At 34.0% G+C, this 27939-nt stretch overlaps 1 protein-coding gene across 1 annotated transcript in view; it reads left to right on the plus strand.

Annotated features, from left to right (window-relative positions):
- LOC114029068 (potassium channel subfamily T member 2) overlaps window positions 1-26897 on the plus strand; it is a 207213-nt gene extending 180316 nt beyond the window's left edge. The window contains exons 19-21 of the mRNA XM_027843419.1: window positions 8836-9136; window positions 20225-20309; window positions 25852-26897. Coding sequence (XP_027699220.1) covers window positions 8836-9136; window positions 20225-20309; window positions 25852-25963 — 498 coding nt within the window. The 3' untranslated portion in view covers window positions 25964-26897. The remainder of the gene's footprint in view (window positions 1-8835; window positions 9137-20224; window positions 20310-25851) is intronic.
- The last annotated feature ends 1042 nt before the right edge of the window (window positions 26898-27939 follow it).

Below are 27939 nucleotides of genomic sequence, written 5' to 3' on the forward strand. Positions count from 1 at the left end.
AGTGAAGTATTTTAATGCCAAACAGAGAAGATTATTTTGATGCTGGAGGAAATAGCAAGCTACAGGAGCTCAAGGAGCAGAAGGGTGAAATGGTCAGATTTATACTTTAGAAAATTTACCTTGGTAGCTAAATGGAGGATGAATCAGAGTGGAGAACATATGTAATACAGAGAGATCAGTTAGAAAACTATTGCAATGCTGTAGGCAAGAGTTGATAAACACCTCAAGGGTTGCAATTGTGTGACTAGTGAGAAGGGGATATATCGTATATGTATCAAAGGTAGAAATGACAAGATTTGATAATGTATTGGTCATGTGGGATGAGTGAGAGTCCTTCAAGGATAATGCTGACTTTGTATGCCTGGGGTAATTAGGAAGGTGGTGGTATCCTTAATGATAAAAGGGAAATTCAAAAGAGAAGATGGTTAAAAAAAGCAAAACAAAGATAAGTTATGTTTGGGATATATTGAGTTTATGACACCAATGGGACACCCATTTGAAATACACAAAAAGTATTTGTAGATACATGACTGTAGCTAGGAGGAAGATTAATATTAGATACATAGATATGGGAATCTTCTCCATTAACATAACAATTAAACCCAAGGGAATTGATGAGATCAACAAATGAGAAAGTATAGAGTGAAAAGAGAGAGAGAGGGCCCAGGAGAGAAGCTTATGAAAAAACCTTAGTTAGTGTGACATAGATGAAGAACCAGTGAAAGGAAGCTGAGAAGTGGTTGGAGAAATGAGGAGATCCAGGAGAGATCAGTGTCATGAAAACTTAAAGAACAGAAAGTATCCAGAAGGAGAATATGATCAAATATGTCACATATCTTTAAAGGTAAGTAGTAGCATATTTTTCCCCTAACAAACTTGTGATTTTCTTGGCTTGAGGAAATCCAAGTGAGTGTATTCCATTGATAATACAGATCCTCACTTTCTCTGCAATCTACTGTTTTAAATAAAGAGCTGACTTAAGGCCCTAAAATTTTAAAATGTTTACTTAGAGTCAGATAGACAGTATGTGTCAGAAGCAGAATTTGAACCTTCTTGATTCAGTCCAGGTATCTATCCATTGCACTAAGAACTGGTCTTCTGGGGCAGGTAGGTGGTGCAGTGGATAATGCACCGGCCATGAAGTCAGGAGGTCCTGAGTTCAAATCTGACCTCAGACTAAACACTTGACACTTACTAGCTGTGTGACCCTGTGCAAGTCACTTAACCCCAATTGCCTTAAAAAAAAAATTGGTCTTATTTATCCCCTCTCTGACACCTACTGAAGTGAACTTACTTTATCAAAGCAAATGGTGAAACTGAGACTTAAAATTAAGTTTTCCAAGTTTAAGAACACTGTTTTTCTTAATGCTTCAAGATTATTGAAACATTAGAATAAATTGTGTGGGGGGAAAGGGGAGAATTATCATCTTCCTCAGGAATCTTTAAGGAATGAACCTGTTCTAGACAGTGATACATCATGAAGTTGGACGCCTGATGATCTACCAATGTCCTGCTAGCTTTATGATTCCAAGAAAATACATGAATAGAATTTATGAGCAATGCTTACCAAACATCCATACTTTATACTTAAATAAGTGATGGAGTAGATAATTGAGTCCTTGGGGAAAGTTATGGAATAGCCTTTATAGCGATCTTTGAAAATCAAATAGCTTTTTTTTAAGTCTGAGTGGAGTGGGTTAGAGATGGTAATGCATGAACTTGAACTCATATGACCTCTCAAAGTAGCTTTGGTAATAGTTTTCACAGTCACTGGACTTTATATTTTCCAAAACACTTTGGGGAAACTTTGATATATTATTGGGGGAAAATGGTAAGCTGTTCCTTTCTTTACTCTTTAAAACTACTCCATCTTGAAACTCATCATCTATCCCTTTTATTCCCCTGTCAGTGACATTTCAGAATATCTTAAATATGAAATCAGATAGTACCTTCTAAATCTGTTAAAAAGTGCATAAAACCATTCTTAAGGGACTCATAAATCTGTAATACAAAAACAGACTTCCATATGACTGGTTTAAATGATTTATTTTCCTTTAAATACCACAGCATTTCACAGATTGCCAAAAAGAATACTATATGAATAGTTACTTGAAGAATAATTGAGATATAATTGATTCAAAAGAGTAATTTGATTGTAGTTTTTTTTTCTGGGAAAATGACCAATTCTTTTTTCCAAAATATATCGTCTGATATATTTTACAAACTAGTATTCATGACTGTAGATTATCAAGGAAGCAACATATGAAATACATACATTTGTAGAATTATTTTGGGAATAAAAATAGTTACTATCATTTCTAAGGTTGTCCTGAAGTCTTGGCACCTTGAAGATAGCTTTTAAACATAGTAAACTAATAAGTAGTTAAGGTAATAAAGACAGAGGGAAAGCACTGTGAAAACAGTGGAATTATAGTACTGTTTGATACTCCTTTGCTGACAAGCAGGACTTTGCCTAGTGATTAGAGTGTTGGCCTTGGAGTCAGCATGACCTGGGTTCAAGCCCTATGTCTGACACATGCTTTCTGTGTGAACCACAGCATATAACTTCAATTCTTAGGTTCCTAGACTATTCGTTAAGGCTCTAAATTGCAGAGTAAGTGCCTATCCACAGTGATAGAATGGAACTCACTGGGAACTACCAATATTGCAGAAATCAGTCTTAATTTCTAAAACAGAAAAAAGTAATCTTTTATTAGTGAAAAATAAATACAAAGTACCAAGACAGTATTAAATATAAAGCATACAGGTATTTGCCTAAAAAAAGATTTCAACAAGACAGTAGAGTTTAGCCAGTATGGGCATCTTGCCATCTTCCTTGCCATCCCTTTCTGTTCATATCAGGAATAATGATCCTGAAGACCTAGACTTCCATGGACCTTGACCTGCCCTGACCCTGCAGAGATAATTTGCTTAGCTTTGGAATTCATGAGTCATTGAAACTCAGTGAGTCCCAGACTGCTAGACCCTGTTTTATCCCATGCAGCCATCCACCAGGAGACCAGGGCCTAATCCACATAAAGACTTTCCCTTTTGTCATGTCTACTGCACATGATAGACTCTCCCCTCCCCATCTCCCATTTCACTACTGACTCAGGGAATAATAATCAAATTAATATCACCATTGCTGTTACAAAGAGCATGATAATCCATATCCCTGTATTTCCATTCTCAATCCCTATGACTGCTGAATCAAAGCTCTCCTATGACTTTCAAATATGTATTGTATATCCCCTCTCTCTATGTAGTAGAGTATAAGTTCTCTTTAGGCAAGGACTGTCTAACTTTTCCATTTGTATTGTCAATGCCTGTTATAGTGCCTGGTATATAATAGGCAATAAATTAAAAATAATAATAATAACACATTTATATTGCTCTTTAAGGTTTGCAAAGCAATTAAAACATTTTATTTTATTCTCATAAGAATCTGGGAAGGAAGGGTGCTATTATTATCATCATTTTACAGATGAGGGAACTGAGGCAAATAGGGTAAAGTGACTTGCCCAGGGTCACACAGCTAATAAGTGTCTGAGGCCAGATTTGAATTCAAGAAAATGAATCTTCCTGACTCTGGGCCCAGCACTTTATCCACTGCGCTACCTAGCTGCCCCAGTAATCGATTGTACTCTGTTGTTTAAAGGATGAGTCTAACTAAATCTGGAAAACCTTATTGCCAAGTTGGATGTACAATGGTGGAATTTTCCTTTGTAGAAATTTGAAGACTATTCTGTTATAACCTGCATTAGTAGAAAGAGTAACCATGTTGATGAAATCTCAGATCCTTGAAATATTGATGTATTGCTATATTTTGTTTGTGTGTGTAAACTTCCTGTGCTTTAGGGATACAAAGATTCTGCTGTGTAGGAGCTCAAGTGATCTAGTAAGAAGGGCACAGAATTGTATCTGGATTGACCCTGTAATATATAACTTACAAGACTTTGGTTAGCTTTTTTTGCCATAATGAAGGAATCCATTATTTTTCACTTTGAATTGGCATATAGGAAGCAGAAAGGGACAGGAAGAATAAAAACTTAAGTGTTGATGTTTCCTGGGGCTGTCCTACCATGTTATAGTTGTATGTTTGATAGTCCACTATAGAATGGGAGAGACAAACAAATGAAACCTTTATATTAGGGAATATTGAATGTCTGAATTTGTGTGTGTGTGTGTGTGTGTGTGTGTGTGTGTGTGTGCATGTGTATGCTTTCACTATATGTTCTAGAATTTAATTACGCTATTGGTACGGGTCAACCTTTTCCCTTATGACTTGCATAATAAGTGAAGTTGAGATTTGTATTACTTCTTACTTTGCATCTAATATTTTCCTTTAAAAAGTTCTCATATTAGGATTGCATATTATTTTTGAGGGCAAATTGTTTTAGCCAATATAGTAAATGACCCTTTCTCATGAGGAAATGCACATTGAAAATAAAATCATTTTATGTGAAATAATAGAGCATTTTGAAAAATGTTAATTTTATAAGGTTATTTAAATTATGACTTGTGTTATTGATTGACACAGGGGATTGCTTATTGATTAATGTAACCTAGGTAACTTAAATTCTGTTTTAGAGTACTTTATTCAACTTCCTTATTAGCAGGAAGTGTTCAAAATGATCTTGATTAGAGGGTTAGAGTGTTGTGGTTAAGATTCCCAGTATGACAATGGAAAATCTATTTGTTCATCAATCATCAAAAATTTATTAAGCATATACTACTTCAGGCATAGTGCTAGATACAAACAAAAAATGAAAGAGTTACCTTACCAAAAGAGCTTACATTTTTTGGGAGGACAACATCTAAATAAATAAATAAATGTAAATATGTAAGTAGACACAAATACATAGATCTATATGCATAGAAATACCCATAGATTCTACCTACGAGAACATCCAACATCATAACCACAACACTTATTTGCAGAAACTATCATGTAAGTTGAAGGTACCATGAAAGACTTCATATAGAAAATGCTGCTTGAACAGGATTTTTGAGGAAATGAAGACTTCTAGGCAGAAGAAGTAAGCTAGAAATGGACTCTGGGCATGGTGGACAACTGATACAAAGGTACAGATATGGAATATATTATAAATGATGTGTAAGAATCAAATATATAGTATAACTAAACAATGTAATGTAGGAAGAGGAGTAATATTTAATGAAGTTGTAAAGATAGGTTGGGCCTAGGTTTTAAAAGCTAAACAGAGGAGTGGACTTATATTTAAGCCTAGAGGCTTAAAGAGGGAAACAGGAAGTGTATTGAATAAGGTAATAACACAGTTAGACATGCACTTTAGGAAGTTCACTTTGCTAGCTGTGTAGAGAAAAGAGTAGGAAAAGGAAGGCTAAAGCAGGAATATCAATTATAAGGCTATCACCATCATTAAGGTGATCAGGGATAGATAGATTTTATTTGATTTTATTTTTACTGTTGAGTTGATTTTATTTTTGGAATGGGAAATGCAGTAATAATAACTCACAAGTTGAACCACAGATAAACTTGTACTTTTTCTATTAACTTTATACTCTCAGAGTCTAGGCAACTCATCCTGAGGATGGCTGAAGCAGACTAAATTTCAAAAGATCCAGGTTAAAATCTAAAAAAGTATAAGTGTTGTGGTTATGATATTGGAGGTTCTTGTAGGTAGAATCTATTGGCATTTCTATGCATATAGATCTGTCAAAGAAAATCTTGTCTTATTGCTTTTTCCTACACAACATTTCTCATATCCACACTCTTTTCTCTCCTTACAGGATCTCCACCCAAATTCAGGCCCTGATCATATCTCAGTAAGAATTTATCAAGTACTGAGAAATAAATTGTAGAGATAATAGAATAGGGCTTTAGAGCCTTGAGGCATAACCACAGTAAGTGGTCACGATATTAAAAGCAAACCAGCAAAGAAGACTGAAAGAAAGTAGTAGTTGGACATGTAGGAGGAAAAACAAGAGAGAGCAATGTCATGAAAACTCAGTGAGAAAAGAGTCTCTAAAAGGAAAAGTTGTTTGTCAAGTCAAAAAAAAATTGTTGAATACCTATTATATATCAGGCACTGTGCTATGTGCTGGGGATAAAAATGCTAAAAGAAAAAAATAAAGACAATTCTGACTCTCAAAGGACTCACATGTTAATGGAGACAGTAAACATATAAAGGAAGTTAAAAAGTTGGGGTGGGGGGACACCCCTGTGGAAGTATGAAGGAAAGTCTGGAGTAGAGCCTGGAGAAGAATCAAGGCATGAATGGCCTGGGTTCTTTCCTTAAAACGAAGCTTTTGGGAGGGACCAGTCAATCTGAGGTAGTGGCCACAGGAGTGGCATGAACTTTACGATGTGAGAAGACAACTGTTGTCAAGGATTGGATGTTGTAGAGAGATTAAGAAGTTAAGAAAGGGGCAGCTAGGTGGTGTAGTGAATAGAGCTCTGGCCTTGGAGTCAGAAGGACCTGAATTCAAATCCAGCCTCAGACACATAACACTAGCTGTGTGACCTTGGGCAAGTCACTTAACCCCGATCGCCTCACCAAAAAGCAAAAATAAAAAAATTTTTAAAAAGTAAAAAAAAGAAGTTAAGAAGGATAAGCCTTAGAAATGACTATCAGATTTGGAAACTAAGAGATCATTAATAACTTTGGAGAGAATAATTTTAGTGGAATCATAAAGTCAGAAGCCCAATTTCACAAGTTTGAGAAGTGAGTGAGAGCAGAGGACTTGGAGGCAATGGTTATGAAAGGGAGCTGACATATAGAATGATAGATTGTTGGGATGTCAGGGTCTACTGTGGGTTTGCTTGTGTTTTGTTTTTCAGAAAAGGGGAGACAGGCATACTTATACTATAGTGGGGAGGAAGCAGTAGATAGTAAAAGACTGGACATTAGTAAGGGTCTGAGGATGACTATGGAGACAGTCTGCTGGAGATAATAGGAAGGGAGGGACTGAGGTTTTGACCTTGGGGAGAACAGACACCTCTTCATAAGAAACTAGAATATAGGAGAAAATAAGGGATTACATTAAAGTGTTTTGAAACATAGAAAAGTAGTGGTGGGTTACTTTTGGAGGTAGTTCCCAACACTGATGAAATCACACGTCCAAGTAAAACAAAGAAGTTTCCTGATCATAGTTAAATTTATATCAAGTAATATGCATATTAATATATACTACTATGTAATAATATCCTGTAATACCTATAATAGGGAAAAAACCATAAGCAAATTAGCTATAATTCCAAGTTTTATTCTATATGGAAGCTAATTTAGTGTGTGTGTGTGTGTGTGTGTGAGTGTGCACACCTGCATGTGTGCCTATCAGGATTGGCTTATTGCTAGGCCATAGCTGATAGAAGTGATTCCATGTTTGAGTACTGATTGACACACCTAAGTAAAATTCCTATGGGGTACTATGTACACAATAACTAACTTGGTAAGTTACATTAAGGGTTAGGAATTGATCCAAACTCTTAACATAGAAAAATTTATCTTTCCTGTTTGAAGCCTTCTTAAATTACTTGATTTCCTACCAATTATAGGGGGTAGGAGGAGGATCGTAGTCCAGACTGCCAGTGGATTAACAATCTCTAAGATCCTCCTTTTACTTACTCCTTATAAATGTGCCTAGAAACAAGAATAATATATAAGAGCAGATATCTAGTAGATCTGGGCTCTTGATGAGGGTGCCCATCTCAGGGTGCTCATCCCATCATATACCTAAGCCATTGTTTCTTTGTGTTCTTGTAGGACTTTAGGGCTACAGAGTCACATACTTGTATGCTTATGACACCAGATCCTTTCATTGTTTATGTTCCTTCTGGACACCCCTTTAACCATGATCTCCTCACAGTGCTTTGATCAGAGTATTAACTCATTAAAACTTTTGTTGATTTTATTCTCCTAATATGAAATATGGCATTTGTGAATGAAAGCTTGTAGTCAGGTGATAGACTCTTAAAGAAATAATTAAATTTAGTAATAAAAGTTTATACCCACCAAATTAACTGATATTCTAATTATTCTCCCCTCTTTGAGCTTTAACTTTTTAATTTTTAAAGTTGGACATGTATTCATTTCATGAAATCTCATCATATGTTTTCATGACACACTGGAAATCAATTTTTTTTTAAAGCCTCAATACTTTTCTCTAATATATAAGGAAGAGAAGATACTATAGTAACAAATAAACAAAACCCACATTGCTTAATAAATAGTGAATGTGTGTGTGAAAGATGACCCTTGGGAGGGGCAATTTGTAAAAATATACATATTCTATGTGTTAAAATATACATTCTGTGTTTTAAATATACAAAAAGTAATATCTGTTTTTGTTTTTAACCAAAATTTCCATCCCACTAATAATTCATTTTATTCATTTAAAAAATCAGTGAAATATATTAATAGTATCCTTAATTAAATCCACTACTAGGAAATAATTTTAATTCATAAATGAAATGCCTCATATTTCTTTGTTTCAAATGCTCATTCTATAATTTATCCATGCAATTTTATCATCATGAGACAACAATATAGTTCAGCAATTAAGACCTTTAAAGAAAACCAAAACTTCTCTTTCAATGTGCAAAGATATTTCATTTGGTTCCTACAACAGAAAGTTTAAAAGCTTTGCTTCCAAAAACATTTTTAGTAACAGAATAGTAAGAAGTATTAACTAATGGGTTTTTTGCTCTTTGAGTAGATGTTCTCATTATTTGCTGTGTAATTTTGCCAGGATACAAGTGCTCAGTATTATCTTAAATAAAGGCTATGATTATATTTTCTAAAAATCTGTATTTCAAAAGCTTTAATTGTTAACATTAATTTCCTTTTATAGTCACAAATATCAATCAGTGTAGAAGACTGGGAAGACACCAAAGACACCAAAGAACAAAGTCACCACCGCAACAACCACCGCAATTCAACATCTAGTGACCAATCCGATCACCCGTTGCTGAGGCGAAAGAGTATGCAGTGGGCACGTCGGCTCAGTAGAAAAGTGCCGAAGCACTCTGGTAAAACAGCTGAAAAAATAAGCCAACAGCGACTGAACCTGTATAGGAGATCAGAACGACAGGAACTTGCTGAACTAGTGAAAAACAGAATGAAGCACCTGGGTCTCACTACAGTGGGTTATGGTACGACCTTTAAAAATAGTACTTGACTTTTTTACCCCCTAATTGGGAGCTGTTCAAGGAGATGTACATAAATCAAGTAATTTAAGAAGGCTTCAGATAGAACGAATCTTTTTTTGTTTGTTTTATTTTTTTGTCTTATAGTTCAAAAGATATAGATTGTTGGAAAAGTTTTGCCAACTTAAATATAGCTCTGCTCCTTTATGTGTATAAACATTCACTACACAAATCCAAACCACTGAGTTTGAAGCATTGGGTTACAAAGCGTTTCTGTAAACCCTAAATTGACTAGAATGGCAATATGAAATTTGCTCAGGGTAGTTTGCCAGAATTCTTCTAAATGATCGTCTGTGTTTCAGAGATCTAGTACCAATACTTTTGGAGCTAGAGTAAGATAAGGAAAATGACAAATCAGGGTAAACAAATATTGTGGTCTCAGTTTTAGCTCACCCTTGTTACAATTTTCCTGAGAAAATTCAAGGATAACTTATCATTTGTCCCTCTGCTCCAACACTCCCAAATAGAAGGAATTTGAGAATAATCCAAATGACAAATATTTAATTGATATAATTATTTTACCTTAGAAGGTTCAGTACAGGGCATGTCAGAGGAATCATGATAATGAAACGTTTATTTTTTGCACTGATTTGGGTTTCATCACTTATGTATGTATGTGTATGAATACTTAGAAACTCTGATGAATTTCTGATGTCGTAAATGGGATATGCCTTGCAGTAATACAGATTATAACCTATCCCTACTTTTTCATCTTAGCCAATTCTTCTTCATATTTTTTTCATAAATTTTTCATAGAAGAACCCAATATGCTGGAGCATTCTCTCACTCTCTCTTTTTAATTTTATGACTGCCTCTGTTGCCTTCAGGACATCTGTCTGGTATCTCTTATTCTTTCCAAATTATTTGACTGCCTGCCTTTTCTTTTTTTATTAATTATTTTGATTTATCAACAATCACTTCCTTGAAAATTTTTCTCCCCCTCACTTTCCCCCTCCCTCCCCTACATGGTGTGCAATATGATATAGACTATACATATACATCCCTATTAAACATATTTTCACATTAGTCATGTTATAAGGAAAAATTAGAACCAATAGGAGGAACCACCAGAAAGAGGAAACAAAACAGAACAGAAGAAAAAAATAGCAAATAGTATGCTTCAATCGCATTCATACTCCATAGTCTTTTCTTTGGATGTGGATAGCATTTTCTATCATGAGACCTTTGGTGATGTCTTAGATCCTTGCATTGCAGAGAAGGGCTAAGTCTGTCAATGTTAGTCATTACACAGCGTGGCTGTTACTGTGTACAACCTTCTCCTAGTTCTGCTCACTTCACTCAGCATCAGTCCATACAAGTCTTTCCAGGTTTTTCTGAAGTCGGCCTGCTCATCATTTCTTATAGCCCAATAGTATTCCATTACATTCGTATACCACAACTTGTTCAGCCATTCCCCAATTGATGGGCATCCTTTCAATTTCCAATTTTTGCCACCACAAAAAGAGCTGCTATAAATATTTTTGTACATGTGGGCCCTTTTCCCATTTTTATGATCTCTTTGGGATACAGCCATAGAAGCTGCCTGCCTTTTCTACAATTCTACATCTCCATGAAGATAACTTGTAAGTTATGTTTTATTAATCTTGGATCAGATTTTTCAGCCTACTTAGACCCACTTTATGTCTCTCTATAGCCCTTTGGATCTCTTGAAATATTAATCCTCCTGAAATTGTTGCATTTAATTATTAGCAGATAGGTAGTGCAGGGAATGGAGTGTTGGACTTGGAATCAGGAGACCCAGATTGAAATTATGCTTCAGACGCTTGCTGTATGATCATGGACAAGTCACTTACCTCTCTCAATCTAAATTTCCTTATCTGTAAAATTGGCATCTCCCATGGATGTTGGAAGGGTCAAATGAGGTAACAAATGTAAAACACTCTGCAACAATTAAGGCTTTATAAAATGCTAGCTCTTTACTATTAATAGTAATTTAATATACTAGTACAAAAAAGTAATTCTTTTTTTGGAAGTTTGGTTTTAGTGTCAGAGAGCATAAAATTGTGTTTCTTTTTAGTACACATTTATTCCATGTGCCTTTTGGTGAAGCCCAGTCAATCTTACCATTTTTCAGGATTGACAATTTGAAACAGTTATTTTAAAATTAAAGTAGTATTTTCAATGGATTGCTTTTTAACTGTTCTTATTGCACATAATTGAAACTTCTATTCTTTCTCCTAATCTGACATCAGTTTTTGACCTTGGCTCTAATTGCTTGATGTTCTCAGTGCACATAGGCATCTGATGCTGAAATGACTCCTGAATCAGTAACTAGTTTTTTTCTGCCTGTTAAAATAGACAGTTTCCTTTGCTATGCTATTATTTGGAAGTGACAAACTGCCACTTGTAAGCAAGAGACACCATGGTTGAAATCAATAGATGTGTGGCATTTGTACATAGGCTCACGTTCAGCAAATATTTTGGAAGAATAACAACAAAATTTTATCCTACCCCCCAAAATAAATAAATAGAACGTTAAATAATGAGCTTATTAATGATATTCACTGAAATTCTGTTCTCTTGCCATAATTTGCATTCTTTGTTAATACTAGCTTGATCCTTATTTCCTGAGACTTTAACTTAGTATACATCTGTGTTGTTTGACAAACCTATTAATATATTACTATTTTTGCTTGTTTCTGCCAAAAAGTTGGTAGAATGTTTTATGTAACAATTATGACTTACTTGCGGTGAAACAAGTTGGTTTTGCCTTCTTACATGGGGAATCAAACAATACTTATGAGTTTTTGCCAATTACAACATTAGGAGGAAAGAAATGGTACTAGTTTGACCAAAAATTCTCAATGGGGTTGTAGCAAACAAGTCTGGATATAGGCAAAAATATAATATATGAATTTTTTTGGGCATCACCTTCTCATTTTCCATCTCTTCACCCAAACCTCTCACACCTTTCTTGGCTCCCTCACACAGGAAAATAAAACTTTAGATCATTTGCTTATTTTTTAAATACAGTACTAAATTTGGAGTCCAGAAAACCTGAGTTTAAATCCTGTTCTTAATACTAACCTATGTGATCATATGCAAGATATTCAACATCTCTGAATCACAATAGTTTGAGAGAGATAATAGCACTGACCCTCCTTTTATCTTTCCAGGTTTTTTTTTTTAATTTTGCTTCCCTCCCCATGCTCTAAAATATAGCAGCACTGCTGTTGCTATTACTTTCACACAACACTCCAAGTGCTGACTCAATCCTTTTCACTAGCTATCTCCCATGCCTGGAATGTTTTTCCTCTTTGTCTTCACCACCTAGCTTCCCTGTCTTCCTTCATGACTTAGGTCAAGTCTAATTTTCTGCAAGAGATCTTTCCTGCCCCTGCCAGTCATATAACTGGCACTATATGATACTATATGACAGACACTAGTCATATAGTGTCACAATATTAGAACCAAATCTCTCCAGATAAAAGCTAGGGTTTCATACTGCCTTTGTTAATAGGACTCAACTCCAAAGCTACAGTGTTTTGGAAATGCTGACCAGTGCAGGACAATCATAGAAAATAATTGCATCCTCAATCCTTAGATTAGAGCAAATAAGAAATGAAATTGAGGAGTCACTTAAATTTTCAAAGGAACAATCTGAAAGTTCTGCAGATTGGATAAAACTTAAATGCAAATTCCAAAATTGCATTTAATAACAAAATAGATGACAAAAAAGCAGCAGTAGCATAAATGATATTGAAAATAGTACGGGCATACTTATAATGGAATTCCAAAAGGCCTTTTTTTGAGTTTGATAAAATAAAGCTAACTAGCAGATACATTATAACAAAACCCACTAATTCTAAAAAAAGTTATTTTATGCAAGAAACATCATGAATAAATACATTTTCTGACAGTATTTGACAGAAGGTGTAAAAAGATTGCAGGACCTGTACTTTGCAGTAAATGCAGTAGCCTTTGCCGCAGTAAGAATGACAAATACAAAGCTGGAGCTATCAAGGAATAACCTTAAGAACAAATGTCAAAAACCACTCTGGCAGAAGTGATTTGAGAGAGCTGTTAAAGGTCTGCGGAAATAACATTGGGGAATTAAATCAATATCTAGTTGGTACATAAACTTGTATGTTATATTGCACAATAAAAGGAAAGAAAAATAAAACATACAAAAAGGATTGTAGAAAACAAAAGCATATCAGAAACTCTTAATTCTGTTAGCAATTGAAAGCAAAATTCAGAAGTTTAAGACAAAACAAGGACAAAACAAGTTTGAGACAAAGCAACCCAAAGAACAAATAATCATTCACCACCAATTATAAATTTGAAGAGAAATAAAGAAAATGAGGTGAGAAAAAAAAAAAAACAGGAGAGTATGGAAATGTGTGGTCACCAGTATTGTCTTAAGACATCCAAAACAAGAAAAACATGTTGAACCAAATGTAAAACAGAAAGTTTGCACAGGGCTTATATAAAGAATGACAGTATAGCCATGTTCAAAGAGGTGATTGAAAATCTGCCTTCTCTGTGATGCTAGAAAATGACAGACAAATAAGATGCATAACTATTATCTTAAATGCTTGACAGTAAGTCATGATTTATGAGGGAAAACAATTTCAGCTTGGACATGAGTCTGATTTAATTTTTCCTCAAAAAATGCAACACAAACTTTGCCTATTACTGAAAGATAAGAACAACAGTGACCCCTCCAAATACAGGCCAATTACATATTTGTGTACTTTATGAAAAGCATTCACTGTTAATATATTATATATGTTTATATATACACATAAATTACATGCACCTATGTGTATATTTTCAGGAGAAAACAATGTCACCTGAGGATCAAAAAAGCATGCCAAATTTTTTTATTATTGATTTGGAAGTTGCTACGCAAGCTGCCCAAAGTGCTATGACATTTATTATTACCAAACCATGTTATTAATCCCTTGGTGTTCATGGATAGCATCAAGATATTTGACTCCATGAAAAAGTAAATTAAACATCTTCTTCATATCATAGCTTTCTCTAAAGATATCAAAATATCATTTGGAATATAAAATTCTTAACATATGCCAAGCACAACCAGAGACTGAATGCTTCAAGTTTGAATTTGTAGGTCCCATTGAACCAATTGATGGATGTGATAATTATAAATATATTATTATCCCCTGGGCAAGGCAAAAAAAATATCAAGAACTCTCCATATGCTGACAATTACTGGCATTTTGAAATTAAAAGCTAAATGACAACATGTTTAAAGCAATTAGCACTTATGTCATATTTGCCTTAATATTGTCTTTCAGAACCAAACTACATGGGAAAAATGGCTTTCAACATGCAGGAACCTATGAAAAGGGTATCAAAATTACGTAAGAATGTGAAGAAGGATATCATTCCTATTGTCCAGTCTGCTACTAGAGGTTAACTGAGGATGCTTTCAATGAGCCTATAGGGGATGAGTCTCATCTCTAGTCTTTTTTATTCTACCAGAAAGAACAATTATCTCATTCATCTGTTAAAAAGCACATTGCATATTTAATATAAAATATTAGCAATATAGGATCTTATTCGAGGCTTATTTGTACTTGAATCCAATTAAAATTATCTGTCTATCTATCTGTCTGTCCTATTATTTGCTGAATTATTATAGGGTTGAGGCATTTAAAACACTATATGATATTTCATTTTAGTTCATTTTTAAACCAATTTATTCTTATATTTTCAAATGAAATGGAAAGAGTTCCAAATGGATAAGTGAAAGACTACCTCATGAAGCACTGGGAAATTAGAGCAACAGAAACTTCATATTTAACTAAACAGAATTTAAATTGTTGAAGACATCCATTGTAATGTGAATTTCTAGATTAAGGAAAACAAAAATAGAATGAAAGAGAACCAATGTACTAACACCATCATTTTGGTAGTGTTTTCATTAACTATGCCAATTTGTCAATATGGTATTTGACCCTCTTTGAAAGTAATAAACATTGTGATAAAACATTCTACTTTTCACAAGTACATTTGTACCTAGGACCATCTGCCTCTGTACATTAAGTGGTAATATTTAGAAAGGCAATGTAGACTCTCATTCCTTAAAAAGGTAAAGGATGATACATGACTCCTTACTGAAATATTAGTTAATATGTAGGTGAATAATTCTCAACATTTGTGTGATACTTCATGATTTAGAATGATTTTATATATTCATACCCCGGGAGTTGGGTAGTATTTTATTTTTTTTTAAAAATTAAGGTAATTAAGTTAAACTGTTACAGAGAAGTTAAGTGATATGCCCAAGTTATATAGCCAGCTACTAAGTGACACATCCAGGACTCTTTTGAATTTAAGTTTGGTAATTTTTCTTCTCTGCTATGTTGTCTCTCAATAGCTAGAGAGATAAACTAGAAAATCTAAATGTGTCTTATTTAATTTTGTTGATTATTTCCCCCAGTTTTGCTTTACAATGACCATTCCCTTCCATCACTCCAAACCTCCATACTCCTCCTCCCCATCTCACACATATTTTATATGGTACAGGTGACTGTCCAAAGAGATACAATCTTTTTTCTAGGTGAAATGATGGCAGATTATAAACATGTAGAAAAAGCCTGTTAAATGTTGGCCTATGATAATGAAGAGTGCTTTGGACATGATATCTTCCAATTACTGACTCTTCAGGATGATTTTTTCCCCCTAAAGATATTTTCAGAATGCATCTCAAACTAGCTGGGAATACTCATCCTAACGAAGAAGGAAAGCCAAATGCTTTGATGATAAAATGATTGACATTTTAAACAGTATAAACATTCAATCTCGTCTTTAGAATGTAATTTCTGCTACAGGTGCTGACAGGTGCTGACAGATTCTGGCATCAAACACTGTTAGGGAAGAACTCTCAGCTTGAGATAAAAGGTCAAAGGCACAGAATTAAAAAGAATCTTTTTCAGGTGACTTGAGGATAAGTGACAATGGCTACATCTGGCAAAGACTGTAGTCATAGTATCCTAAAGAAACTTTTATTTCCTGATTCAAATAATCAAATTTTGGATGACCCAAGGGCTTAACAAAGTATTGTTTCATAATGAGCATGCTAATTAGGTGATTCTTATATAGCATATTACTAATGTAGAGATAAAGCTATGACAAAATTTGACATTTTTTTCCCATCACAACCCTGAGAGGAAGACTGACTACATTATCAAACCAAAAATAAAGTTATTCAAGTATCAAGGATTTCCCCCAGATCACATTTCACTTTCTTCTCTGCAAAATAAACAAATTATCTATAGGAGCAGAAAGCATCTAAAGCTGATGTACATCCATTGATTCACTCACTCACTCACCATAGGTACAACCCCAGTTTCCAATCCTTTGTCACCATAAAAAAATTAAAACAAAAACTAAGCCAACAAAACTCTGCCACAAATATTTTATACATATGGATCTTTTTCTTCTTTCTTTGATCTCTTTGGTGTGTAAACCTAGTAATGGTATTTCTGAGTCACTGAGTGTGTGCAGTTTAATAGCTTTTCGAACATAATTCCAAATGATCTTCCACCACAGCTGAACTGGTTCACAAGTCCATCAAGATTCCATTAATATACTTGTTTCCTCACAGCCGTTCCAGTATGTGTTCTTAATCTTTTTTTTTTTAAATTCACTTTGATAATTAGGTGTAAGGTGGAACTTCAGAGTTGTTTTAATTTACATTTATTTGATCACTGGTAATTTAAAGAATTTTTAAAATTATAGCTATTGGTAGCTTGGATTTCCTCCTCTGAAAACTGCCTATTGATATCCTTTGAGTATTTATCAATTAGATAATGAGTCTTATTCGTATAAATTTGAGTCACTTCATTGTATATCTCAGAAATAAGACATTTCAGAGAAACTTGTTGCAAAGATTCCACCCTGATATGCCCTTTTATTTTCTAATTTTAGCTGAATTGTTTTTATTTGTGTAAATTTTTTTAAATTAATTTTAATTTTTCTTTGTGTATTTTTAAAAATTTTATAAAATTAAAATGGTCTATTTTACCTTCTCTGATCATCTGTCTCTTGAGTGGTCATGAATTCTTCCTCTATCCATAGGTCTGACAGTTTCTTCCTTGCTTCTCTATTTTATGATATCACCATTTTTGTATAAGTCATTAAATCATTTGGGGCATAAGTTGGTAAATGATGTATGATACTGGTCTATACCAAGTTTCTCTCAGTCTGCTTTTAAGTTTTCCCAAAATTATTTGTCAAATATTGAGTCCTTGCCTTAATACCTGGGATCTTTGAGTTTATCAAAAACTTGATAACCATAGTTCTTATTTGCTTCTGTAGATTATAAATCTAATCTGTTCCACTAGTTACCCTCTCTATTTCTTAACTAGCCTAATTATTTTAATGATTACTGCTTTTGTGGTATGGTTTGAGATCTGATACTGCTACGTCCAATTTCTTCCCACTTTTTTTTCATTAATGCTTTTGAGATTCTTGACCTTTTGTTTCTCTAGATGACTGTTATTTTTTTTAACTCTATAAAGTAATCCTATGGTGGTCTGAATAGTTTGACTTATGCCTAAACTGTTTTTTTTAGTCATTGATTATTGATATTTTGGAGTCATTCTCTTCTTTTGGGTTTGTCTTTTTTTTTTTTTGGCAATTGGGGTTAAGTGACTTGCCCAGAGCTACACAGCTAGTAAGTGTTAAGTGTTTTGTCTGAGGCTGGATTTGAACTCAGGTCCTCCTGATTTAAGGGCCAGTGCTCTATCCCCTGTGCCACCTAGCTGCCCCTGAGTTTGTGTCTTGAGCATTCTTGTTAGCATAATAACTCTTTGTAGTAGGATCCATTTTAGATTTCCTCATTCCCCTCAGCCTTCTTCCTTACTTTGGACTTTGTGTTAGAACCACATTCTCTGCACTTCTAGGGAAGATGTCTGTACTGGACTTTTGCTCTCTTGAGTTTTTCTTGGGATATTGAATGTTGTATAATTCTATTATTTTAGTACATCTCCAGCTATAGACTGTAACTTTGAGTATTCTCAAAATTTTCTAGTCCAGCACAAAATCTAATCACTGTTATCCTAGTTTGAATTTTGCAGGTTCCTGGCCCGGGTTTGTGTCTGCACAATTCTCCTGTGGGCTTACCTCTGTTTGGAAGTTCTAGTGGACAACTGCTAGAATTGGTCACTATTAGCCAGGTGAAAAGCTCTGCAGGTTGAGAATGACAGAGCTTCAGGTTCCTATTTGCTCTGAAATTCCTGCCCTGATTTTTCCAATGCTGGTTTCAGACTAGACTGAAGGCTATAATTGAGGCCATACCCTCCTCCTGAGGTTAGAGCTACATAGCTACTATTTGCTTCCGAGTATGTTTCTATCTCAATAAGTACCTCAGAGTCCAAGATTTCTCTCCACTCTGGAATTCTGCCACTAGGTATAGGTCTCTATCTCAGTCTACCATGAATCAATGATTTGGAATTTAATAATGAAAGACAAATGCTTTTGTAGATTAAGATTAAGAAAGACATTTTTCACAAGGTCAGAATCTCCCTTAAAGGGTTTAGAGCTGGCTATCTGTGGACTTTGGCTTGCACCTCCCTCTTTTTGGATGTGACTATGGCTTTTATATTGCTTGAACCCATGACTTCAGACTCATTTTAATACCACATTCAAGCTAGTTGTGCTAACCAGCCACCAATACTTCATGGATATTGCTTTACTCAATAGAAGTCTTACCTAAATAGCTGTGCATAAATCAAATATAACCTTGCCTATAAATGTACTAGTTTTGCAAGAAAACCTACATTATCTCCTTTTGTATGCCCTGATTTTTATTTGCTTTATGTTAGTATTTTAATCTATTAAGTGTTTAAAATAGGAAATAGACTTTTTTATTATAATAAAGTTTTGAGAATTGCCAGGTATCCTAGGGTTCAGAGTTCAGAGAGACAAACATTCTTCTCAGGACTCTATTATATTCCCCTCATATAATCTTAGTCAAGAACTTTAAGTTGCTCTTGTTGAGTCACTTCTATGATTTTAGGTTACTCAGTAAAGGATACTTTTTAAGGAACAAAACTTTTATTCTCTGTTAAATAGTTATTAGTGGGATTTATATAATATATTCTTCAAATTTAAATGAGACAAAATACAAATCAGGTTTGGTTATGTCAATATATTATTTAACTCTTTAAAAAGATATTGAAATTGTGTCTTGATAGTGTCTCTAATGAATAAGAAATTATAACTTTTCTTTTTCTGAATCCTAAGCTCGATGGTTGATATTTCTTTCATCTTCCTAAAAACATATGGCATTGAAGTGATTATCTGGCTCATTATGCCAAAGAACATTATAAGTATAGATTAGGACCTCAGTGAAAGCTTTTGTGTTTTTCCAGAGTGTTTTGCCTTCAAAGATGCCATCCTGGACGTGGCAGGCCTATTGTCCTACAGATTAATCTGGTTCATGGACTGTCCAGAGCAAGATCCTTGTCATTAAAATTAAAATGTGATATCACAGATAAAAAATGTTTTCATTGATTTGACAAATGTGAAAAGGGGTAGATGCAGACTTCTGTCTTAGATATCGACTTACATGATTCAGTAGTTCTGGTACCTGAAATTTTATTATCAAATGAATTTAATCAAGAGTCTTTGCAAAAGCAAAGGAATTGTGTTTCTTGTATGTCTATATTATAAAGACAAATGTATGTGGAAAATTCCAGTTCTTAAGTAATTTCCTTTTGTGTTTTCTAAAATCTGATGCAAACAAATACTTTTGACAAGTAGATGATAGTAGAGTATTACTATTTCACATATGGGTAAGGGAGTGGTATCCTTTGTTCCTTTCCTGAGAGAGCTGACAGTTATCTTTATTATTCCATGAAAAACATTTCCAGTGATGATAATTTGAAAATATATTTCCCTCCTAAAATATCTGCTAAACTCCTTTGACAGCTAAAAGGTTTAGGTAGGGATTTCTAGGGTTGATTTATCAAAAACAATCATTCCTGCATCTTGTAAATAATCTAACAACTTTGTATGTATTTATCCATCCTACAGATGAAATGAATGATCGTCAAGGCACCCTTTCATACATTCTGATCAATCCTTCTCCTGACACAAGACTGGAAGTTAATGATGTCGTGTAAGTTGATGGCATATATCTGTGAAAGTTACAGAGTTTCAGACTTCAGTTTTCACAAAGCACTTATTTCTTTCTCTTCTAAATGCTCTTATAGCTTCTTATTTTTCTTTGAATTTACAAATGTTTTGAAAATATAAACCCTTTTATTTTCAATTTTCAATTCGGTTTATTTTCAATTCAGTAAGGATTACTTTGTGTCTGCTATAGATCCAGAATTATGTAATAGGTACTAGAGAAATCTAAAGGAAGTAAATGAGGTACACTTTTTATTCAAGGAGCCACAATTTATTTGAGATTCAGTTTACCGTGGGAGAAGGAATCCTAAATTTGGAATCAAGAGACCTGTGTCTATGTTAAGCAATTCACAAATATTGTCTTATTTAATTCTCACAAAAATGCTAGGAGAGAGGAGGTATTATCCTATTTTGTGGTAAAAATAAAAACTGAAGCAAATGGTACTTAAATGAGTTGACTAGAGTCACAAAGCTAGTAAATGTCTAAGTTCAGATTTGAAGTCAGATCTTCTTTACTCCAGATCCATCACTATATCCACAGCTCCAGCAAGCCAAAATCTTTGGAACAGCTACTGTGGGTTGTGTGACAGGGTGTCAATGAGGGAAAAAAAAATTAAAAAAAAAAAGATTTCCAGGTAGCATTGGGAGCTTCTTGTAGGAGATGGTGCTTGAGCTAAGATGTAAAAGGGAAAAAAAATATTCTAAGATGTAGATGTGAGGATTTCATGCATTCCAGTCATGTTTAATCACTTGTGCTAATACACAGAGTTGGAGAATTGTCAGATAAGGAACAAGTACAGTTTAGCAAGAATAAACAATATATGAAGTTAAGTAATGTATAAATGTATTTTAAAGGTTGTTTAGAGACAAATTGTAAAGGTCTAGAAATTTTAAATATAGGAGTTTCTATTTGAACTTAGAGTTAAAATGGAGGTATTGGATTTTATTAGTCAAGAAATGACACGATTTAATGAATGGTCAATGAGATCAAAAGTCCATCAATATAATGAAGGATGAATCGTTAGTGAGAAAATTGAAGTAGTCGGTTTAGGTTACTCTTGTTAGGTATTTAGAACTGAGCATGAATAAATTATCTTGAAGAGATGTTTTTATTTTTAAGGATAAGAAATAAGTATGTCTGTAGTTAGTGGTGAAGTAACCATCAAATGTGATGGAAGATTAAAGATGAAACAAAAAATGATGATGGCACAGGCACTCAGTAGAGAGAGGAGGGGTGGGGACAAGGCTCCAGTGGAAAGGTAAATCTTGGCAAAGGTTTTCCCAACCTTTTAACCTGGAACAAGGACAAAAGGATGATTACAGTTGTGTAGAGATTTTAAAATGGAGTGGAGGAAAGAAGTAAATATAAAATGCTAACTACTATCATTAAGAATTAGCTATTATAGTTACTATGGAAGATTTGAGCTTGTTTAAGTAAAATTGGTCATAACATTCCATTGTGTTTTTATTCAAAGTTTGTCAGTGGAGCCACTGATATTACAATTTATCATGGTTACAAAGATAATAAATATAAGATTATGTTATAGAAAGCTCAGAAATCTACAAAGAATGTATATTTACACATACACACACACACACATATGATATACTCAAGTACTGAAAGCTTTCTTGTGTGGATAAACATCTCTCGAAACTTGCCCTTCCTGGAATTCTTCCTTATCTCACTCTTACCCATTTGAGGGCTTCCCTATTTCTATCAAAATTTCCCAGTTACCTAGGCTGAAAATTTCCATAATGTTTTGCTTTATCTTTCCTTGCCATCCCATCTTCTTTCTGGAAGAATGGACTTGATTTCATTAGTAAAGAGACATTCTGATGAGTAAACTACAGTTTCTAGTACAGTTATCCCTTCCATATTATAACTTTGCACATTGTGGTTTTGATATATTGGGGGTCAGAATAAGAAATTAAATGGGAATTTTGGGGGAGTTTTGTGGAAGCCTTAGACAACACACAAAGGCTGGCAGATGACACAGAAAAAGTTACAAAAATCATAAATGCATGTAATACATATATAATATCAACCCAAATTTTACACTGTTACTGTAAGCATCCCATAAAAGAAAAAGAAAAAAAAATCAGACATCTCTGGTACTAAGGGAGGGCCAAAAAATTTTATGTGAGTTTTCCAAATCATGGTGGTATGCCCATAACCCCCAAAATATAACTGTACTCTATGCCCTGTGCAGTCTAGCTGCTAAAAACTTTCACTATTATCAATTTTGTTGATAATTGATTTTTTTCTTTGCATATCCATTTTCACAGCATATTTTCAGTTAAGGCATAACATGCAGTGGATTCCAAGAAAAATAAATTAGAAATTCATATGGCATTATAAACCTTAATGTACACTATTTGTTTTCCTCATTGATTGACAAAATTATTAAAATCATGAAGCACTGTACATAGTTTAAAAAATTCAATAATGAGATCTGAAATTAATATATGCTTTTGAAAATTAATAAAACCCTATAACACTATGGTTGTTAGCATAATTTCTATTGATTTTTCATTTCAAGAAATATACTATAAATTAATTTTTTTAGTTTAAAGTCCACTGTCTTTATATGTTATGTTTTTAAATTAGTTCTGTGTTCATTTTTTATTCTACTAAAATTAAAATGAAACAATAGAATGCCAATTTCTATAGGATTAAGAGCATAAAAAAAGTTTTATATCTGTACTGTAATTTCCCTAAAATGCACATTTGTAGTGACTCCATGCTTCCTGTTTCTGTCTGGTGTTTGTTTACAAAGACATCCATAATGAGACCTTTTTTTTCCTTTTTCAACTTAAAACTCCTCATGAACCTTCTAGTCAAACTCATTTTTTAAAGAATTTTCCTCAAACATTCCATTTACATTCTTGTCACTGAAGTTTTCCTCAAACTACCCATAGTAATTGCCTGGTGCACAGTAAGACCTTAATAAATGCTTGTTGACTGACTGACTTACTATCCCATCCCATGGCATAATGGCTAGAAGTTCAAGTAGCCTCAGTCACTAACTGTGTGAACGTGGAAAAGTTACTTAACCTTTCTCTGCCTCAGTTTCTTCAACTGTCAATGTTAAAATGGGGATAATAAAAGCACCTACTTTATAGGGATATTTTGAAGATCAAATGAGGTATTTGTAAACAATGTTTAGCCTAGTACCCGTCACATAATGGGTGCTATATAAATGCTTATTCCCATCCTTCCCTTACTTAGAAGGAACACTAGAGATAATCTCCTTAAAGATAATCTTGCTTTTTAACAGATGAGGATACTTTGCATGAGACACCATCAGACCAAGGTTATGTTGTTCAGTTTTTTTCACTTGTGTTTCAGTCTTCGTTATACCATTTGGGGTTTTCTTGGGAAAGATAATGGAGTGGTTTGGCATTTCCTTCTCCAGATCATTTTAAAGGTGAGGAACTGAGGCAAACAGGGTTAAGTGACTTGCCCAGGGTCACAGAGGTAGTGAGTATCTGAGGTTAGATTTGAATTTGTAAAGATGTGTCTTTCTGACTCCAGGCCCAGCACTCTATCCTCTGTGCAGACTAAGGTCCTTAACTCTAACTCTAATTCAGAGGTCTTTCTACAGTCATACTGTCTACTGCCCAGGGATCACCCCCTCCCCTGGACTTTGAACTTATGATCTTAGCTATGAAGTGATTTTTATCATGCTTCTTTAAGTAATAATGTATGCTATATTAAAATAAATATATCATTTTTTTGTGGATTCTATGTCCCCAAACAAAATTTGGCTTATTCTGGCCCTCCTGATCCATTTTTTTCTCCTGGGGCAGAGAGAATGTCTTCTGCCATTTAAAACAACAATAACAACAACAACATTTACAACAGCAACAAAATAGCAACAATCAAACATTTTGTGTTTCATTTCAAGGTAATTATTGAACATCAATAAAATCAACTAAGCTTGCTTAGTAATTATTCATTTAAGTCAGTTATTCTAAAAACATATTGGGATTGTTTGTTCCTTTTCATTCATCTTTCATCCTATACCAATCATTGACAGGATTATGTGTACACCATTCTTTTATTTCTGCTTTTGTCACTTTGTATTCTTTCATAGAGCTTATTCCAGGTTTCCTCATATTTGTTTTTTTATGTCATTATAGTATTCCATTATGTGAATTTACTACAATTTCCTTTTACCACTCTGTTATTGTACATTTAAAGTTGTTCAAAACTTTAAAGAAAATGTATGATGTTGCTCTGAAAAAAAAACATTTAATAGCTAGCTCTTAAAATAATTGATAATTCTTTTCAAGTTTTATTTGTAGTAATGGAAGTTTGAGACCAAAGTCTATGATTCTTTGTGTGTGTGTATGTGAATTTTATTACATATTAACAGACTGCTCTCCAAAAATATTCTAGAAGTTTGCAATTCCACAACAAATGGATAAGTGTACCTGTTTGTGTCTCATACTCTTGTAATTCTTTTTTAGAGTTGGCACTTACCACTATCCACTGCACATAGTATCCACAAAAATAATTCTGTTGATGATTACTGAGAGTTGACAATGGAAAGTGAATATTTGTTTATTGCCAATTTTAGCATTTGCGAATAAGTATTGGTGGATGGAAATTTTCCTATTTCTCTCCTGGTAGAATACATTTTGTGAGCAACAGTGTGGCATAATAGAGAGCTCTCTGGTTTTGGAGTCAGAAAGACCAGGGTTCCAATCCAGATTCAAACACTTAATGGGCAAGATACTGGTCATCTCCGAATGTGAATTTCCTCATTTGTAAATTATTTAGATAAAAATAGTGCTTACAGCATAGGCATATTGTGAAGGTCAAATAATAAAATATATGCAAAGCACTTTTTGCTACATAAATATACACTGCAAAAATATGATTTATTATCATTTCATACTACAGAAGGCCATAGTTCCTTTCAATTTCTGGACAGTAACCATGACCTGAATGTATTAGGTGAAGTGTTAATTAGAATGATTGCTGCAATTATGTGGATCACTTAATTGAATGATCAAATTTTGAGTTTTGAGATCACTTATCCTGAGTTAGTCATTTCACAGCTTAAGAAACTGAAATTCAAAAAAGAAAAAAAAAGATTTACCAAGGTCACAAAGTTAATTAGTGGCCAGACAAGTTCTGGAGCCCAGGCACCTTTGATAGAAACTATAAATACCTCAATACCCTGAATTCTGGAATCTATGCCAGTCAAGATAAAAGTGATAAAATCAGACCTGAATGAAAGATACCCTTGCTTGATTTCTCATTCTTCATGGACAGAATCTTGTCAGTTGTGGAGAGCTGGTAATACTATCCTTTTCATTCGCTGGGCCCCCATTTCTATAGTAAATCTTTCATTACATTTGCTTCTGCTGCAGTTCCATAGATGTAGGATAGTTTGGACAGTCTAGAAATTAAAGTAATATCATGTTTGAAATGAAACTCAAGAGAGACTATGTAAATTAATTTTGATATTATTGCATCTAACTGATCCTAAGTATATTCATACGTATTCTTTTTCTAGGTATTTAATTCGACCAGATCCCTTGGCATACCTTCCAAACAGTGCACCCAGCCGAAAAAGTAGCATCTGTAATACCACTGGACCTGACACTCGAGAAGAAACACAGCTTTGATACACTTCATAATAAAAAAAAAAAACACTATTTTTCTACAGAGTACCTTGATTCCATCAATACTACTTCTACAGAAAAAAATGCTGCTGGCATGAAATAAATAGGGTAGAATATAATTTATTCTATTCTATTAACAAAACCCACCGTGAATCTTAGATTATTTTGAAAGTTATGTTCCAGTTATCAATTCCATTTTTTCCAATGGATATTTAAAAAACATTAATGGAGTGACTCTGAAGAGCAAGATTAAGATACAAGAACAAATATGAAATTTATCAAGGCTTCAATATTGGTCCTGACAAATACAAGCAACTAAAAAAAAACAAAGTGTAATGGAAGGAAACAGAAAGTCAAAATACCTAACATACTACACATAGTAAATTATTGCTGCTTAAAAAGGCATTAAATGTACCAAGATATGTTCTTTAAATCCACTATCTCACAAAAAAGAAAATTTCCCAGCAATGTCTGTTGCCTACAAACCCAGAAGCAAACTATGTTGTGTGTGATTGTTGTTATCAGAATCATAGCTTCAGTTAGAATACTTATCTTCATAGCTTTTTTTGTCTGTCTTTTCCCATGACAATATATTCATTTTGGAATTGCACTAAAACTCTCTGCAGCATGCCTTATTGCTCACATAAAGAAGCCAGGGGACAAAGAAAAAGGAAAGGAAACATGACATACGTGACTTTTCTTTTTATAATTGTGTTAAGACACATTTACATATGCCAAGAAAACAAAGATTGAGCAGAAAAATAAAATTCTGGATGGCCACATATGGAACCTTAGAGTGGAAATGTTAGGCTAGCTTTCTGACAGTATACTAAACTTATCTTCATTTGGCTTTTGTGCTTCAGAATTCTTCATCTGTCTGCATATAATTCGTTAGAAAGAAGTAGATTGAAATTTAAAGAGCAAATGCAGAATTATTTCACTGTGCATTTTTTTAAAAAAGAAATTTGGAGTATGTTTCAAATTATTGAAAGAACTCCTTTATGTCTTTGGTATTTAAGTAATCATAATAATAATTATAATTATAATAATAAAAACTTGTGTGGAGAAATTTGATTCATTTAATTTAAATGACAGATAGATGGATAAAGCATTTATTAAGTACTTACCATGTGCCAAGCACTGTGCTTAGCATGGGGGATACAAATACAAACAGAGAAAACAGTCCCTACTCTCATGGAGTCTGCATTCTAACGGGGAAGGGGCCACAAACAAAGGGGAAGGAGCTGGAAATTGGGTAGGGAAAAGGGGAGCAAAAGGACTGATGAAAATTTTTAACAAGTTTTAAGAGTGAAGAATGGAGTGGGAGTAAACATAGCCTGGGTGCTTCATAAAACTGAGATTTTGACCAGAGACTCACCAATCAGAAGAAAGGGCTGCAGGACAGAGGCATGTCCAAGGTGAAAAGACAGCTATTAGGGACATAGAGAAGCCTGGAGAGTGGAAAGTGGAATGAGGGGAGTATTAATTGTGTTTACTGTGTTCTCAGAAACCCTGACTCTGAGTGTCACTTGAACCTGGTATCAGACTCAAGAGTCTGAGAGAAGGTATAGATGTGTATCTCATGATATTATTTTAATATATTTGATTTTATTCTTTTACCTTTTAAGGTAATGAGTGAAAACTTATATACAGGTAAGTCATGCTTATGTAGTTGATCCCTTTATGCCATTAAATATGATCTGTGTCCAATGAAATACTCTCCAATGGAGAGAAGAAAAGAAGGCAGAGATGCCAAGTAAGTGGAAACTGAGCCAAGGCACTAATAGGACAAATCCAGACATACCTTCAGACTAGGGAGATAAATACTGTCACACACAGAAGTGTTGTAACTTGGAGATAGATGCCACCTGGCCTCTGGGAGCAAAGAGAACTTGGCTTTCTCCCCAATTCCTGATGGTGTTGGATGTAATCCTAAAGTGACTATGGGCAAGAGAGGGCTAGTCACTGTCTCTCATCAG

Source organism: Vombatus ursinus, unplaced genomic scaffold (assembly GCF_900497805.2).
Source record: "Vombatus ursinus unplaced genomic scaffold, bare-nosed wombat genome assembly UNPS02014909.1, whole genome shotgun sequence".
NCBI classification, from domain to species: domain Eukaryota; kingdom Metazoa; phylum Chordata; class Mammalia; order Diprotodontia; family Vombatidae; genus Vombatus; species Vombatus ursinus.